General features: G+C 37.6%; 1 protein-coding gene across 1 annotated transcript; it reads left to right on the forward strand.

The window, feature by feature from the left end:
* Positions 1 to 7,000: 7,000 nt before the first annotated feature.
* LOC131202375 (synaptotagmin-1) lies at positions 7,001 to 11,667 on the forward strand. The gene is made up of 2 exons (XM_058191303.1): positions 7,001 to 8,121; positions 9,761 to 11,667. The coding sequence occupies exons 1-2, from the start codon at positions 8,011 to 8,013 to the stop codon at positions 9,965 to 9,967; spliced, it is 318 nt and encodes a 105-aa protein (XP_058047286.1). The 5' UTR covers positions 7,001 to 8,010; the 3' UTR covers positions 9,968 to 11,667.
* The last annotated feature ends 7,221 nt before the right edge of the window (positions 11,668 to 18,888 follow it).

The following is an 18,888-nucleotide window of genomic DNA, read 5'->3' on the forward strand; positions in this document are numbered from 1 at the left end:
AAGGCTTGGATTTCATCTCCAGGATCTGCTTCTGACCATTGTTGCCATAGAAACCTAAAGATAGAGTGTTGTGAAGTACAACATTGATGTAACTCCAGTTGTTGCACCATTTCTTGGAAACCTTGCCTCCCATTGTTCCTTTCCTGAAGAAATTTAGTTCCTTTCCACCATAGCTTTCCTTTTATGTAACAAATGCTGATTTAGGCCAGTCATGTATGTGATTTTTCTAATCTCATTAAAGGTTATTCCTGATGTCTTCATTATCTCTTCTCACGCACAAACACAGGGAAAGGAAATTCTTAAGACAAATTATCCCTTCTTTGAAAGTCATGTTTTGAGTAATGTTCTCACAAGAGAGAGGTTGGCTGCTGGCCTTGAAGGATGTTTGTCTTTTAATTTCTTATGGGGGCATTTGAACCCACTGATACAGCTGAAGGCTATAAATATGTCACCCTACTGGTCTGTAAGGACGCCTGATGCCAACCACATTTCTCTTCAAGGTTTGACTTGCAGGATGGAAAAGTATGACAGACAATTTCACTTCCAAAACTGTTGTTATCAAAGTATAACTGAACATTTAGTAATGCAATATATAATGACTATGCCCGGTTGATGATACCACATTTGTCAGCTGCCCATTCTCCCCCCAGCCATGCAGAGCCATTAGAAAGGAAGGAGTCAGATTTATTTTGAAACAGAGCATATGCTTTTTCTTCTCTGAATCCAATTAAGAATGTTTAGAGATACATGTTTTTTCTTCAAGCTTCAGTGTTCCTTTGTGATCTCATGATAGAAACATAAAATTCTGTATTTATGAATCTCTCTTTATTTCCCTTTGTTTCCCTATAAATTGCTGCAATTTAACTCAAAGAAAGACTTATTGCATGATCAGAGTTTCTCACTCGTGAAATTTTAAATGAAATATATGTTGCCTTCCATTTGTAATTCTCCCATGTTTTGCATTACTTATTCCATCATTTTTCTTACTTGAAAAGAATATTTGGTAAGATGGGGAAAATGGGATTGATTCTTAATGTCTTATGACTGGTATTATTAAGAAGTGGATTCTTGCAGAACAATACTATCAGGCATAAAGAATCAGGATCATTCATGTTGGTTGCACTATAAAAAATGTATTGAAGCTTGTGCACAAGAATCTGGTCAATTAATGGTCAGACTAAATTGGTGTTAGATAAGGGTTACTGGAATTCAAAGGGGGGACTGGAATTGAATTTCTTATGGCAATGCAAGGATTCTAAACTGATGATGCATTTTATTCCACCACCACCACCACCTCCCCAGGTTAGCCTACTCTTCTCTACAGATGTTCAGTTCAAATATGAAGACATTTCTTAGGAATGGTAGTTTAGACTAAATTGGATAAGCCAAGAACCATCAGAAATACGCTTTTGTGTACAACTCATTTGTAATGATCAACATACACCCCAACACCCTAATTTTCAGGCCCAGATTAGATGCCTTCAGTGTTTATGTGCGCATAGATTTCCAGTCTGCATAGCAAAAGAAAGAGAGTGAAAGAGATTACAATGTGGGTTCAGAACTGGGTGGACTGCAATGGAAAAACAAAGATTAAGCCTTTATACTAGGAACGGTTGCAGGAACTCGGTATGTCTAGTTTAATAAAAAGAAGGACTAGGGGAAACATGATAGCAGTGTTCCAATATCTCAGGGGTTGCCACAAAGAAGAGGGAGTTGGGCTGTTCTCCAAAGCACCTGAGGGTAGAACAAGAAGCAATGCGTAGAAACTGATCAAGGAAAGAAGCAACTTAGAACTAAGGAGAAATTTCCTTACAGTTAGAACAATTAATAAGTGGAACGACTTGCCTGCAGAAGTTGTGAATGCTCCAACACTGGAAATTTTTAAGAAAATGTTGGATAACCATCTGACTGAGATGGTGTAGGGTTTCCTGCCTGGGCAGGGAGTTGGACTAGAAGGCCTCCAAGGTCCCTTCCAACTCTGTTGTTGTTGTTAACATCTCCTGAATTTGGAAGCCTGTTCTGGCAATCCGCAAAGGTTATTTTGTATTTATCTGAATGCAAAATTATGCCATTAAGCTAGTAAATAATTGAGCCCTCAGCCCTAATAATTTTTCACAACCAGGCAAAGCAGCAAGAAAATTGTAAGATAGAGCTTCTTATTAAACTACTTTTTCAGTGTTTGTTCACTGTATTGCAAAGGTACTAATCTGCAAAGCAATTCTTTTTGTAATAAGATGGGAGATTCATGAGTATCAACCCCTCTCTCTACTTCTTCCCCTCAAAATACAAACAAATAAGAGCTGCATAATGTACTTCAGTACATTATTTGAACTATGTATATCAGCCCACAGGACTTGCACACTTTTATTAAAGATCAATATCTTCATATTCAACATATAATCATTGTGTCCTAGCCTTGTCATTCACTTTCACTGTCTTTCTTTAGTATTCTGCCCATGTAACTATTCACGAAAATAGGTTTTTCTCTTTTTGAAGAAGAGAATGTAAAAACATATAGTACCTATAGTTTAGTTTTCACATTAAAAGCTCTGTCACTCAAGGTTTTTTTTTAAGGAATATTTAATTCTCTCGTGATGCATCCAAAGACTCTACCTTATCCATGTACATTTGATGCTTCTGATGCATAATTCATGTAACTGTGCTACTGCCTACAAAATACTCTATTTTTCACTTGCCTGTCACATCAAGAGGTTTGTTCATTATTTGCTAAATTAAATCTTTCTTGTCCACAAAGCCACTTGCTATGGATATTGGAGACATGTTTTGTAAATGAGCAGTGGCGGTTCTGAGATCAAGATTACTGTATAGACTGTCTATACCTCAGCTTTCATTTCAGTTGAGAAACAAGTCCTTTGTTTGCCTCTAAGTAATGAACTGACATCGTTTGCCATTAAATGGCAGTAAAACAAAGCATGTCAGTTGAACTGCTTTTAAAAGCTTCTCTATTAGTCCTCCCTTGAGATAGTCTTGTAAAATCAGTAATGCACAATACTAATTGAGAATTTTTCAGCTTCTGCCAGCCTTCCATGTGTTGAATGTTAATTAAAGTAACTGAAGGAGCAATATTTTTCACTTAGCTCTTCTTCTCCTAAGGATAGGACAATAATGAAAAGCCAAGTCCTTCTCATTATAGTATAGAAGGGAGTGTCTCATCAGGAGATCAGAAATACCAACCTTTAAAAGGGTCTGCTAGCACTAACAGCCAATGGCTGCACTCAAAAGAGATTTCCATGAGTTCAGATCCCGTGTTTTAGATTTATTTTCCTTATTAGCTGGATGTATGGCTTGCATCTGTTACTGTTCAGGGATAGTCCGGTGCTTGAACAGGAGTCTGTTTCAAAAGCTGTTTCATCCAAAGTCAATGCGATAAAGAGGAAATATTAAGAAAAGAGGGCAAGGTTTGCAGTATTGCTAAACAATAGACAGAACAAGTATACAGATTTCCTGGCCACAGACATTGCAAAATCAATTATTATAATTATTCTAAATTTTTCTCCTACCCATCCAATTGACAATTGACATGCCATGTTGTTATGTAGATTTAAACTATTTTTATCCTTTTCTTTGAATATGAAGGCATTAATCAATTGGTCTCCATTTCTGATTTACTTAACCATCATAAACTTTGGATACCATTTACAGTTTCTGTTTAAGCAATTAATATAGTGCCTTCATAAAAATGTTTGATTTGATTAGGAAATAGGACAAGAATAATGAAATATAGCTTATAACCTAGAAAACCATTGACTGCCATTGGTTAATGCAAACCTACTAGTAATTAATTGAAATTATTAGTTAATTGAAATTTAGAAAGCTATTAGTAGTTGTACAGAAAAATTGTTTGGGTTGATTTTTAAAAAAACTTGGAAGTACAATTAGACCTCACTTAATAACTATTTATTCAGCGAGCATTTGAAGTTACATTGACATTGCTGAACAAATGGTACTGATGCTTGGTCCTTGAAGTTATTGTTGTTGCAACCCCTCTACATAATGTGATCAAATTTTGACTGCTCAGCAAGCTGCCTGCATTTTCAACCATATGATGTTCTTCAACTTCCATTTGTAACGTCCAGTTGTAGTGGTCATGTAGTTTTTGGTACCACAGATTTCCTATTCCAAACTCCATTAAGATAAAGAACAGATAAATCCATAAAACTTGACTGCCTAAATATAGCTATTTTTTCCCTGCCTTTTATGTCAGCCACAGACCATACTAAGCCAAAGGAGCCAAATAGCCATGTATTAAACTGTGTTTTACATTTAAAAGTGTGTTTCCACAGGAACTCTCTTTCACTTTCATTGTTCAGAGCAAAACTGGATTATCAGAAAGAGATCAATGAAAATGATAGCATGAAATGGGATAAAACTATGCAATCATTAAACTTTAAACTTTTAAACTTTAAACTTTTTGTAAACAATAGGATCATCAAGACCAAAGGAGGAATAGTGCACTGATGACCCAGAGACCATTAAACAAGAACTAGCTATGTTCAAGTAAAAGACCTGATTCACAGAGAAAGCCTGTGAAAATGTATTCTTTCCTAGAACTTTCCGTGCATTCTGTTAAATCTTGGCTGCTATAATGTTAGGCAACTTGTTTTGTTTGAGCTAATTTTATTTATTTATTTATTTATTTATTTATTTGATTTTTATACCGCCCTTCTCCCGAAGGACTCAGGGCGGTGTACAGGCAAGATAAAAACAATACAATATACAGATTAAAATACCATTTAAAAAACTTATTTAAATTAGCCTAAAATTAAAAATTTCCGTAAACTAAAAACCCTGTTTAAAAAATTGATAAAATTTCACATTAAATCCAATTTAAGCCAGCCCCGCGCGGATAAAGAGATGTGTATTCAGTTCGCGACGGAATGTCCGAAGGTCAGGTATTTGACGTAAACCTGGGGGAAGCTCGTTCCAAAGTGTGGGAGCCCCCACAGAGAAGGCCCTTCCCCTGGGGGCCGCCAGCCGGCATTGTTTGGCGGACGGCACCCTGAGAAGTCCCTCTCTGTGGGAGCGTACGGGTCGGTGGGAGGCGTGTGGTAGCAGCAGGCGGTCCCATAAGTACCCAGGTCCTAAGCCATGGAGCGCTTTAAAGGTCGTAACCAACACCTTAAAGTGCACTCGGAAGGCCACAGGCAGCCAGTGCAGTCTGCGCAGGAGCGGTGTTACATGGGAGCTACGTGTAGCTCCCTCTATCACCCGCGCAGCTGCATTCTGGACTAACTGAAGCCTCCGAGTGCACTTCAAGGGGAGCCCCATGTAGAGAGCATTACAGTAATCCAAGCGAGAGGTAACGAGCGCATGAGTGACTGTGCATAAGGCATCCCGATCAAGGAAGGGGCGCAACTGCCGAACCAGGCGAACCTGGTGGAAGGCCCTCCTGGAGACGGCCGTCAAATGATCTTCAAACGACAGCCGATCATCCAGGAGGACACCTAAGTTGCGCACCCTATCCTTTGGGGCCAATAACTTGCCTCCAACAGTCAGCTGCAGCTGCAGCTGACTGAATCGAGATGCCGGCATCCACAGCCACTCTGTCTTGGAGGGATTGAGCTTGAGCCAGTTTCTCCCCATCCAGACCCGTACGGCTTCCAAACACCGGGACAGCACTTCAACAACTTCATTGGGGTGGTCCGGGGTGGAAAAGTACAGCTGGGTGTCATCAGCGTACTGCTGGTATCTCACCCCGAAACCACTGATGATCTCACCCAACGGCTTCATGTAGATGTTGAACAGCAGGGGCGAGAGAATCGACCCCTGAGGGACCCCACAAGTGAGGCCCCTCGCGGTTGACCTCTGCCCCCCTTTCAACACCGTCTGTGACCGGTCGGAGAGATAGGAGGAGAACCACCGATATACGGTGCCTCCCACTCCCAATCCCCCCAACCGGCGCAGCAAGATACCATGGTCGATGGTATCGAATGCCGCTGAGAGGTCTAATAGGACCAGGGCAGAGGAATAACCCCTGTCCCTAGCCCTCCAGAGATCAATGAATGAACATTTTAGTCCAGGATTCTTATTTCCCTATAGTATCCAGATAGGTATCTGAGCCGCGGTGGCATAGTGGTTAGAGTACAGTACTGCAGGCTACTTCTGCTGATCACCGGCTGCCAGCAGTTGGCAGATCAAATCTCACTGGCTGGCTCAAGGTTGACTCAGCCTTCCATCCTTCCGAGGTCGGTAAAATAAGGACCCTGATTTTGGGGGGCAATATGCTTACTCTGTAAACCGCTTAGAGAGGGCTGTAAAGCACTATGAAATGGTATATAAGTCTAAGTGCTATTGCTATGTCTAAAGAATATTTATCTTAAGGTAGGATACAAATGACTATTCCTCTAGGGGCTGTATTTTTTTGCTAGAGAACTGGAATACCCCCACAATTTACAGTATGGTTTAGAATCAAATTTGAGTGCCATGTTTCTCTACAAAGTTGTCTAATCCTAGTGGTTGTTATGCACACATCACACACAAACACACACAAGCAATTAAGGCAGCTATAACAATTCTTCATTAATGAACACATCTAAAATGTGAAGTAAACTTCAGTAACAATGGGAAGAGCCAGGGTAATGTTCATTTGCCTCAGCCACGCTGTCAATTTTCTTTGAATTTATGTCCAATAACAGTAACAAAATGACCTATATCTCTTTGTCCTTCAGAATTAGGTCTTTTCTGGAACCTTACATTAAGAGAGAAAAAACATTAAGAGGGAACACTTCAATGTACACTTTAAGGAAGAGGTCTCCTCTCATAATTTACAATATTCAGTGCAGTATATTATCACTTGACATAATTGTCCTATTTGAATATTTGCTAGGCAATCATTATACAGGTTTTGATATTAGCATAAGACTTGAATCCTTTTAAAAAGTCACTCCATCAGTCTCCTGTTTATTTTGTCACTATCTCATTCTCATTAAAAGATTCACTGCATTAGCCAACATTTTATTTATTTTTATTTATTTATCACATTTTGGAACCACCCATCTTCCTCACCGAGGGACTTGGGTCAGCATACAATATAATTCCAAAACATAAAACTAGTATATAAAAGTTAAAAATTCTAAAAAGAGCAAGAATAATTAATAAAAATTAATTAAAGGGTGAAGGGAAGGATTTCAGGGTGCTTACAGCCCCATGGCCCCATGCTCCTCTGTTCTCCCCATGGAAGGCTGCAGAGCCATGTTTTCACCCCTTTCTGGAAGACCAGGACAGTGGGGGCCTGGCTCACCTCTAGGGGGAGAACTGGGCAGGAGCAACAGCAAATTATTATTTCTTATTCCACCAGATTTGATATCTTGGGTCTAGAAAACTTGGAACTTCGTCGCCTTCGACTGGATCTGGGTTTAGCATATAAAATCATCCGTTGTAATTCCTTCCTGTCAATGACTTTTTTAGTTTCAATAACAATATCACAAGAGCTACAAACAGATTCAAACTCAATGTCAACCGTTCCAGTTTAGATTGCAGAAAACACGATTTCTGTAACAGAATTGTATATACTTGGAATGCATTACCTGACTCTGTGGTTTCTTCTCATAACCCCAAAGGTTTCACTCAAAAACTGCCCACGGTTGACCTCACCACTTTCCTAAGAGGACTCTAAAGGGGCGTGCATAAGAGCACAAACGTGCCTACCGTTCCTGTCCTACTGTTTCTTTCCCTATGTATATATACGTTTTTAGTACCTCATTTCTCCTCATATATACGTTCATATATTTATAACCCTTTATGCAACGCTTGTATATATTGTTATGACAAATAAATAAATAAATAAAATAAATAAATAAACAAATAAGACTCTCTTTCTGGTCTAAGATCTTTAACTGATAGGGTCCTCAATATACCTTCCCTGTCTGACCAGGAGGGAAGGACTGATGTAATGGACAAAGGTCGCCTGACCCTGTGTCATGTAGAGCTTTAAATTTCTGAAAAACATGTTTCTGTTGTTGTTTAGATCCCTATGTGAAAATTCATCTGATGCAGAATGGGAAACGGTTGAAGAAGAAGAAGACAACAATTAAGAAGAACACTCTGAATCCTTATTACAATGAATCATTCAGCTTTGAAGTACCATTTGAGCAAATCCAGGTAATATCAAACTTCTTCACCTTGAAATTCTGCTCCTCTTCATTAATACTTGTGCACCATCCCAGTCCTAAATGGGATAAAACAAGGGAGATTGCTACAAAATGTAAAAAATGATCAATGCAATATTTAGGAACATCAATTCTTAAAACAGGCAGCAGATAAGGAATATTTGTTCAGCAGCAATGGATGCTGAATAGAAAATTCAATGGTGATTTTATTCCAATAGTTCAGGAGAAAATCAGTTTTGTTGTTTTCATTCTTTCAGATGAGTTGATTATTTTATCAAATCAAAAATATTTAAAGGCAGCACAGTAATAGTTATAAAGTTCTTCTACTACCAGGATGGCTCAGTGTTCACTTAATGTTGGAAACAGCCATGTATACCTGCAGAGAAACTTGTTATACAAAAGGTCACTGTGCAGAAATGGACAAATTAACACTGAGTTTAAAAGATAAAGACGCATCGATATTTTATAATGTATGGGAACAGTGGTATAAATGGATAGAACGGAGACAGATTAAAAATAGTTAATTATTAAGTATAAGCAAAAGATAAAACAAGAATGTAAATACACACAATTTAATTTTTGTAAATAATGCACAGAGTATTGTTATAAGAAAAACACCACGAATAGCTGTTAAGTGATATAATTTTTTATGTTTTTAATGTAATAAAAGTTCAATAAAGTATATTTTAAAAAAAGTTGTTCTACTAAACTGCATAACTAAAACCATACTTGTAATAAGATACATAAGTAAATAATAGGTGCTGGCAATTCCGGAGTACTCGGCTTAGTTCTGTCCTTTTTATCTCATTTCAAAAGCCCTCTGGAAGTAAACAGTTTTGACTTTTGATAATAAAAAAACAAAGAAATATGAGATAAAACCATAAGACAAAAAAGGAAACATCAAAAAGCTTAGAAGGAGAAAAAATGGTCATCCATCTTTCACTGTGGCCCTTCTATTGCTTCCTTAAATCCCAGTCACTTTTGGCATATAGGCTTCTATAAATTACTCCCAAGCGAATGCAGCTCTTGGCAGAAAAGCAGGGCTGTCCATCCCGATTTACAGGATCACAGCTTCACTTTCCAGTTTGATATATAAATGTAGTGATAAGGGTCATCGTCTGCTTCAGCACAATTTCACCAAGCCACTGAGGCTGAAGCATTGTTACAACAGACTACAGGGAGATTCATACATTCATATTGTATCTGTTGATTTAAACACAAAGTTTTGATTTAAAAATATGTGTCTCTGTGCCCAACCATAAGACTTACATTGCTGGTACATAAATATTTTAGAAGAGTGATTTGGCAATGCAATCTCATTACTGAAGCATTGGCACCATCCCAGGCAAGATTCTTGCAATTTTTTCAATATCGAGTTTAGAGAGAAATTAGAATAGAAGAAGAGGCTCAGCTGTATACACTGAAATACTGCCAATAATAAGATTTTTGGAGTGGGATTTATAGACTATCATTCCTAGGAGGCTGCAGGAAAACCAAGGTAAAACAGATCTGAGCTTCCCATATAATGTTGCCCACTTACTTCATGAATTGCGCTAGCTCTGACATTCTCAGTGGCAAAATATATGGATTTGCATTTTTCAACATTGCTTTGCTCTCTTCCCATTGTTTAGAAAGTGCAAGTTGTTGTGACTGTTTTGGACTATGACAAGATTGGCAAGAATGATGCCATTGGCAAAGTCTTTGTGGGCTACAACAGCACTGGCGCGGAGCTGCGACATTGGTCAGACATGTTGGCCAACCCAAGACGACCCATTGCACAGTGGCATACCTTACAGCCAGAGGAAGAAGTAGATGCCATGCTTGCCGTTAAGAAGTAGGAAAAAAGTGAAATGTGAAAAGAAGGCCTTTCTGCATTTGCCCATATAGTGCTCTTTAGCCAGTATCTGTAAATACCTCAGTAATATGGGTTCTTTTATTTCCAGCCATGCATCCCCAACACAGATCGGTGGTACTTCTACTCTTGTTTTAATTTGCACAACTTTAATGTAGAAACAGCCCTATAAGGCACTCCATCTCACCACTGCCCTCAGATCTACTCTTCTTTTAAGCAATATGTGTAGATAGAGCATGACAGAAATTATTTATTGTATCACACAGTTGTACATACCAGTATCTAAAAATTTATTTCTAGTCTGTTTATTTGTTTGTCGTAAACGTTTCCTAATCTGTGTATATCTAGATGTTTTTAATAAGATGTTATATTTTAAATTATGTAAATTGACTGAGATATAGGAGAGCTGATAATTATATTATAGGGTAACTATTGTCTGCATTCCAGCAAAAATTCCAACTTGTAAGGCACTAGTAGTGTTACACTGACATCTTAAAGGACAACTTAAATCTGAGCTTTCAACTGAACCATTACAATATCAAGATATGCTCTTGAAGGAATGAATACACTGGTAGACTTTTCTCGTGGGCAATTTTGCATGATCTGAGCAGGACTGACTTCTAGGAAGCATAGCAGAAGCTGATAGATCACTTTTTTTCCTCTTTCTCTTTCTGTATATATATATGTGTGTGTATGTGTGTGTATAAACAAACTGAAATCATGGCTTTACACTTAGAAATGAAGGTACAGATACATCAAGGGAGGGAGGTGGGAGCATGAAATATTACACATAGCAACATATAAACTATGTGTGGGAATCATTTCAGGGTTATGTAGCAGCCGACGCCACAGCCGCCCTGCTACTACCCGTGGCAAACATATATACTTGAAGACAAGTAGCTCTCCTTTATCACCTTTATACGAATTTGCATACTGTGAATCCCATTTGTGCTCTCACATTCTCTAATTCTAATGAGTTTGCACATTAGACTTTGTAACAAAATATTTTATTATACTAAGCCAGATGAGAAGGAATGCAGAATATTTTTTAAAGCAAAACAAAAAAAAATCACAGCCGTGTGTGTTTATTATACAAAAGTAGTTTCATGGTGACGAGACAGTATTGTACAATCCCATCAAAAGAGGACAAAAAATTAGCCATATTTCTGAATGCACTTCAAAGCAAGCCAAAAGATAACAGCTAGTGACCTTTTATATACTATTTATACTAATAAGTTTTAATTTGTCCTTTAAAAAAAGTGAAACAAAACAAAGAACAAGTTCTAGCAAACTGAAGCAACCTCTTATGTACACTAGATGCTCGTTTCAGGAGGAGTTTTTAAATGTTTTCAATGTTACTATGTAGTAAATGGCACTATTATGAAGCTATTAGTCATTCCATAAGCGTCTTAAAAGACTGCTCTGTGTATCACTGTGACTGCCGTGTGTGCTTAGAAACTGTAGTTCTCTCAGTGGATAGCAATCAATTTATTCTGTCGTGATATTGTAAAAATACTGCCATTCCCTTCTACTGCACTGCCGAAGGATTGCATAGCACAAGATGTTCTTATAGCTATGGACCAATTCAGAACTGAAGAGCTATGCACAGGACAAGGCATCATTTAGAACGGACTGACGACACAGCATTTTGTCAACACTGTGCAATATTCCACATCTCTCCCCAGGTTGATGATAGAGGCTGTCCTTCAGAAAAAGACCGATGGTCACTTTAGCTCAGGGGTCTCCAACCTTGGCAACTTTAAGACTTGTGGACTTCAACTCCCAGAGCTTTGCTGGCTGAGGAACTCTGGGAGTTGAAGTCCACAAGTCTTAAAGTTACCAAGGTTGGAGAGCCCTGCTTTAGCTTATATTATTTCCTTGTGTCGCATCGGGGCATTATTTTTGCAATTGGGCTCTCTTCCTTGGAGACCCCTTTCGTTAATTTATTTAAATGCTGCATATTTATTTAAAAGATTGTAAATATATTTTAATATGTTGAAACACAGGTTCTATTTTCAATAACAACCAAGCACCAAAAATTTAAAACAATCCAAGAAGACATTCCCCCGACTCCTTCCCATTAAAAAAAAAAACTGTTAGTAGTAAGTGTGGGATTTCCTCAGAAATAATTTCAAAATATAGGGTTGTTTTTTTTAAGAAAAAAGGCATCCCCAGTCATGTTTTTTTAATGACAGATCTCTTTTTCCAAGCTCTAAGCTGGCAAGTTACTTATGAAATGTAAAGAATTGAACTCACAAGCCACAAATGGATTGTGGCAATTTAATCCACTTTCTATTTAGCTTTCCATAAGGACCAACGTTTATCATTCTGGTGCTCTTTCTATTGTCTACATCAGAGCTTTTCAACCTAAGCAACTTTAAAATGTATCAGCTTCAGTTCCCAGATTTCCCCAGCCAGCTGGCTAGGGAATTCTGGGACTTGAAGTTCACACATCTTAAAGTTGAAAAACACCATTCTACATCAAAGAGGAAAAGGCAAAATTGAACCAGATAAGTTGAACTATATGTAAGAGGGTCCTTTTGTAATTGTATACGACCAGATCTCACCAAAGAGAGTGAGCCTAAGCACAGAGGGTTCAGTTCTGCTGTAACTTCTTTTAGTTGATCAGCATAATGGGAGAGAAATTTCAGACGGAAGCTGCCAGAATTGATTCATTGTGTGAAGGTATTCTAAATTGATTCTCTTTTTACACTGCCAGAATGAATGTCACTGCGGAATTGGTTTGTAATGTTCCATCATTTTCAGCAGAAAAATCTGCTATTTGACCAAGATGACATTTTCATCCTCAAAAGAAGCCACATGTACCTTCCTGACAAAGCTGTGTAAAGTATTAGAATCTGATGCTGTAGAAAGATCCTAGTTGCCTTTGTGTATATTTACTGCCTGCTTGAGTGTTTCTATGTGTGGGGTTTTTCTCTGTATCTTGTAGAAACATTTGGGGTGTTCTATCCTGCCATACTGCTCGTGACCCACGAGCTGACAAGTTTAGCTGTATTTTACATTTAGTTTTGATGAAGGTGGTTTATCTTTTGTTTCACTTTTGTGTAGTGAATCCCACAGTAGAGTTTTCCAGGTGTTGTTAAATAAAACATGCATACTACCCAATATCCAATAAAATGTTTTATTTCCTGTTGATGCCTCAAGTGTTCTCTGCATTATTTATTTATTTTTATTTATAAAAGCCTAGATTTATAAAGCCACCCATCTCAAATAATATGACCTCTGGATGCCATACAACAAAAAACAAACTCAAAAACCCAATCATATCTAGCTCTTGGAGACTGTCCAGACACCACCCTGCGGTTTTGTTGGCGAGGTTTTCCAGAAGTGAATTGACATTGCCCCCTTCCTAGGCTGGGAGAAAGTGACTGACCCAAGGTAACCCATTTTGTTTGGTGCCTAAGATGGGACTAGAACTCACAGTCTCCTGGTTTCTAGCCTGATGCTTTAACTACTATACCAAACTGGCTCTCTTCACATGACATTAAACCTATGTGATATATAAATATACAAATATAAAAATGACAGCCAAATATAGATCAACCAAATGATTGTTGGTTTCTGGCTTAGTAAGTTGTCACATCAAAAGAATTTACTGTTTAAAATCAATTCTTCAGTAAGGGGAAGTAAAAGCTGTCCTTAATACTAAGTCATTGTCTATACGCTTAAAGCTATATGGCTTTAAGCAGTTTCCAACCATAAAAACTATTCCAAGGGCCATGAGAATGCCTACGCCATCACAACTGAAAACTTAAATGCATGGGCACATATTTTTACACAAATATTCCCTGGCTTTGAATGTATATTCAAACAGAAAAAGAGAAAAGACAGAAATAAAGTGAATGAAATACTTCTACTTGGTTGAAAAACAGCAGAAGAAATTGAGTAGTACCTTTTCCAATTTACAAATCTAAGCTCATGAAACATTATACCTTTTAATAAAATGTGTTAGAAAAGGTGCTACCAGGTTCCTGATATTTTGCTTCACCATAGGTTAACATGGCTCTCCTCTTCATTTTCTACTTGATTGTAAATTGCTTGAGCCATGGTGCAGCTGTGGTTAGAATGCAGTATTGCTGCTTAATCCTGTTCAATCCTGACCAGCTCAGATTGACTCAGCTTTCCATCCTCCCGAAGTCAGTAAAATGAGGACCCAGATTGTTGGGGGCAATATACTGAGACTATAAAATGAAGGCTGTAAAGCACTAAAAAGCAGTATATAAGTCTAAGTGCTATTTTAATTGCTACTGAAAGCATACAAAGAATAACTCAGACATAAAATTAGTAACATATTCTAAAATGTAAAATCAGCATTAAAATTATTCACTTCCATACCTAAAGAGAATCAAGGCTTTTTTTTTTTAAAGTCCAGGAAAGAGTTTTGTCCTAATTAAGACTATAAAACAAACTCCGGTGGGGGATTGAAGGGAAACAAATGTACTGCTGACAGAGCAACCAAAGAAATAATTCCATTGCTAAAACTATTAAAGCAATGACAATCCTTTTAACACATCAAAGTTAAGGAGGGGGAGGAAAGCAACAGAAGCTTATTGCAAGCAAAGGGATAAGATTACTGAAGCATAGGTAGACAGACTGTAGAGATTCTAATAAATTCACTGTCAGCCTTTAATTCAACAGATCTTGATTAGACATTAATGTCTAAAGAGAATACAAAACTGCAGCCTAATGGTCATGACAAGATAAAGTGAAGTGCTAATTGATAAGCTAAAATTTAACAAGCACAAAATTAGATGCTACCGGTAGAGAGATTAGCTGTGTTAGTTAATTGGAGCAAAAAAATGTTTAACCTTTCATTGTCCTAAGCCCAGTCTACCAGAATACCTAGGTTATATTAAGTAATGTTCTGGCATTTTAAAGGTAGTCTGATTGATCTATTTACAGTCTAAGTAAATAGATCAATTGTTAGTAGGTTCAAAATAGACAAAGTAGGCACATTTTCTGTCATGTAGATCCCTGACACAAACCTTCAGGTGGAGAATGAAGCAGTTCAACATTGAGCAGTATATATTGGCCTCACTTTATGTGTCTTTGCATCTGGTCTATGCCATATTTGTTCTACTCAAATTTTGAAAAGTACTTTGCAAGGCAATAGTATTTAGGATCATTTGCATAGTAAGTAAGCTATCCATGCAACCTGAAAATCTACTTCATTAATGTTTCAACTTGGAGAGAGAATTATCAAGTGAACAATAATTTATCCTAAACTTAATACAACCAGGTGCAAGAATGTGAAGAGAAGGGACAGGAGATCTACACACTTAGGCATATGTTACACACATGCACATATACACACAAACACACATAGAAAAGCATGTCACATATAAATGTGCACATTTATAGTGCTGATAGGGAGACAGGTCTCCAAATTGGATTTAATTATACTGTAGATTTATATTGACAGATTGGAGAAGCTAGGCATTGCAGAGAGCTCAATGATCATAGCTTCTTCTTTTTTTGAATAAATACAATAAAGAGAAGTTCTGAATGTTAACTATTGCAGCAAAGAATGAAAGAGGATTATTGCCTTCACGCTTTACTTCTCCATTTTTGAGAATATCTGACTGATCATGACTGGAAAGGATAATATTGAATTAAAAATTTAACAGAACAAGATCCTTTTTGGTCTTTTATGATATATCTGAATGTAATAGTTCACTCTACTAGTGGTAGAGGCTTTGAAGGCTAAATGTACTTCTGAAGAAGATCAATCAACTCATTGGTAGAAATGGGACATCAGATATCTTCCTCAAATTTCTGTTCAGGAAGCATTTTTGAGCAATGTTTTCATAGCCTATCTCACTAAACAACAATGCAGTGATTTTAAATGTCATTTTGCAACTTCCCAATAATAACTCTGCATATTTATATGATTATGGTTTAAATGATACTGCCCTAAGCATAATTTGGGGAAATGACTTAATGAATTATGCCTATGCTGTTGTATTATTTTTTTCCACTCCTACCATACTCTTTTTGTATCTTCAGTCTTGACTTCAGTTAATATATTCTAACTTCAATTCAGAATCTCCTCATTTCCATAGAAATGTAGTGACAACATACTATACCTTGATCTGGAGTTTTTCAAAATGTTTCAAGGCTATATTTCAGACTTTAAACAATTTTTTTCATATATTGTTGGTAATCAAAATATTCCTTATTGCTATCAGTTAGGCTATCATAAGGAAACCAAGTTTTAAATAATTGCCATTACTCTAAGCACAGAGAGAAGCAAAATTATCCATATTATTCAGTTCATTTAGTTCCTAATCAACTATCAAAGAAATATTCTTCCCAACTGAGAATACTTAACAACTTAAAAACACCCAAATTTCTCAAATGCCTTTCATGTCAAGATTCACTCTTTGCTTTTAATTTATGCAAAACAGAAAAAAATAAATTATATATTTTCCAATACCTGCTGATTTGCTGACTTATGTTTGCAGTGGCATTTTTGTTTTACAGAGTCAGATCAGATTCCTAATTTTCAAAAGAAAATCCAAATTATGTCTTAGTGAGAGACTTTATGAGGCAGTGATGATTAACCTTTTCTGGACTGAGTACACAAACCCCCAAAATGCAATGCACGTGAGGTGCCCTGCGTGCACCCCCCATGCATGTATGCACACCCCCACAGGTTCCCCACCCCACACATGCACTCCACCCCCCCATGCATACATGCATGGCTCCCACATGCGCCCCACCCCATGCATGCACAAATGGCCCACCTCCATGTGCTCTGCCCCCCCATGAATGTGCACTCTTCTTCCATGCCCCCTGCCCCTATGCATGCCCACCCGTACATGCCCTGTCCAAGCAGGAGTTTCCACAAAACCAAACAGAGTTCTTCTTGACTGCAGGGATATCTACAGAAACCTCCATCGGACATTTGGAGTACATGAAGAGGAGGAAGCTGCATTGGAGACAAGGCATAAAGGCTCTAACAAGCATCTCCCAGCCAATGAGATATGAGAAAGGTCAAATTCATAATAAGTATCACATTCATTCAAATTACAGTGCCTGGTATTGCAGGATTACTGGCAGTTGGATATGTGACCTTTGCTTCTAGGAAGCGGTTAACCCTTTTACAAAAAGGAAATGACAATAAAGGCTTTCTTTAGTTTCAGTCAATCTTCTGAAAGTGTTACAGTGACAAAATGATACTAATGAGAGGTTGCAGTCACTGACCACTGGAGAGATTTGGAGATCAGACCAAGTATTAAGGGAGATCAACATGGGCATAGTCTGGAAACATATTTGTGATTTTTCACTGCAGTTGGCAGGGGAATTAATTATATGAAAAGGTGCAAAGACTTGAGAAGCAACTATATTGCTTGGCTTCATTGTCCCTTGACACACCTCTCATTCCATCTCACAGAGCTCATATTACAGGTCAAAGCCCTGCATCTTCCCTTATAGGATTATGGAGTGAGCCTCCCAAACTAGGCTGTTCTGGAAGGGACAACAGGAAATGTCAGTGCAAGCCAAATGTGGCCAACCTGTAACATTCTCTGGCATATGGGGAAGGCTATTTTTGCTTAAGTAGCTGAGAAGCTCTAAGAAACACAATGCAATTGCCCACAGTGCATTACTGAAGATACCAGCCTTAAGGTGAAGTTCTTCCTTTTGGAAGCCTTTGATGGAGTCTTCAAGCAATCTCCAGACTACTGAGCATGGAAGTACTTCAACCAATGCTAGGGTGGGGGATGAGTGTGGAGAGACAGAAACGATTTTTCTGAGGCACCATCCCACAGCAATTTAGGAAGCAAATCAATCACTTTCAATGCCCAAATTACTTTGTTGAGGCAAATCAATGTCTCCTTAAAAAAAGTTTTAGGAGAAAATCATTTCACTTTTCCATCACTTTCTTTTGATTAGGCTTCTTTGACAAATTATTCATTAAGAATGAATGAGTATCTCACTTGGAAGAGGGTGAGATTTTTTTTCAAGACAAAAAAGTTACCGCTTGCTCAGCCCAAAATAACACTGTTGAGATAAGAATTATATAGGCAACATTGACCCAATTCCTGAAAAAATTGTTCTGTCAAATGCTTCCTTTCTCAGTTTCATCAGTGGATAACATGGCACATCCATTTAAAATGTTAGGCTGTTCACTTTCTGATTGTTCTCTGTCCAACTAATATTTCTGTGATCCACCCAAAAGCGATAGACTGTACACAATAGCAGCTATAAACCAAGCCTTCCTAAGATGAATAGGTTTGTGCATATCTGTGTCAGTTGTATGCTTTGGGAGAACTAAAAATTCAATAATTTCCTTAAATATATTTACTTTCTCATTGAAGCCAGTAATAAAATTGAAAAACATATTGGGTCAATTGTATGGGGGAAAATACAGGCTATATTGATAAAGTTGAAATGTAAATATGCTTTACATTTATATCCTAACTAACAAAATGTTGCCTAATAAGGGTGATTAATTAGTATATTAAATGGAAAAAAAGTTTTTAAAATGCAATTAATTTCTTTGGAAAAAAAATATCTGGATAGCTGTGGGCTCAGAGGTTTAGCTATAATCAAAATGTGACTCAGAAATGAGTATTTCCTTCTGCACAGCTTATTCATCCTGACTTAATGTTTGCAAGCTGTACCTGGAATGTCATAAAGTAGGACTGATTAGATATTCCTTTTTCTTAGTCAGCCAGAAAGTGAATCTTGGACTGATTCAGAATATATTGCCGCCTTCGTTCCTTTTTGTTCATTCTTTCCTCTTCTTTTGGTCGCACAGTTCCATTTGTCTGCAGCTCCACTTAGTGGAAAAGAATAGAATCCAAGAAAAGATCCAGGTATGCTACCTGTAAGGTCATATAAAGAATGCAAATATACTGAAAATGCCTAAAAAGTACCTCT

Source organism: Ahaetulla prasina, chromosome 7, assembly GCF_028640845.1.
Source record: "Ahaetulla prasina isolate Xishuangbanna chromosome 7, ASM2864084v1, whole genome shotgun sequence".
Taxonomy (NCBI): Eukaryota; Metazoa; Chordata; class Lepidosauria; order Squamata; family Colubridae; genus Ahaetulla; species Ahaetulla prasina.

Coding starts and splice junctions, on each gene's coding strand:
- LOC131202375 (XM_058191303.1), top strand. CDS start 8,011: ATGCAGAATGGGAAACGGTTGAAGAAGAAGAAGACAACAATTAAGAAG. Junction 8,122..9,760: donor TACCATTTGAGCAAATCCAG/GTAATATCAAAC, acceptor CCCATTGTTTAG/AAAGTGCAAGTTGTTGTGAC.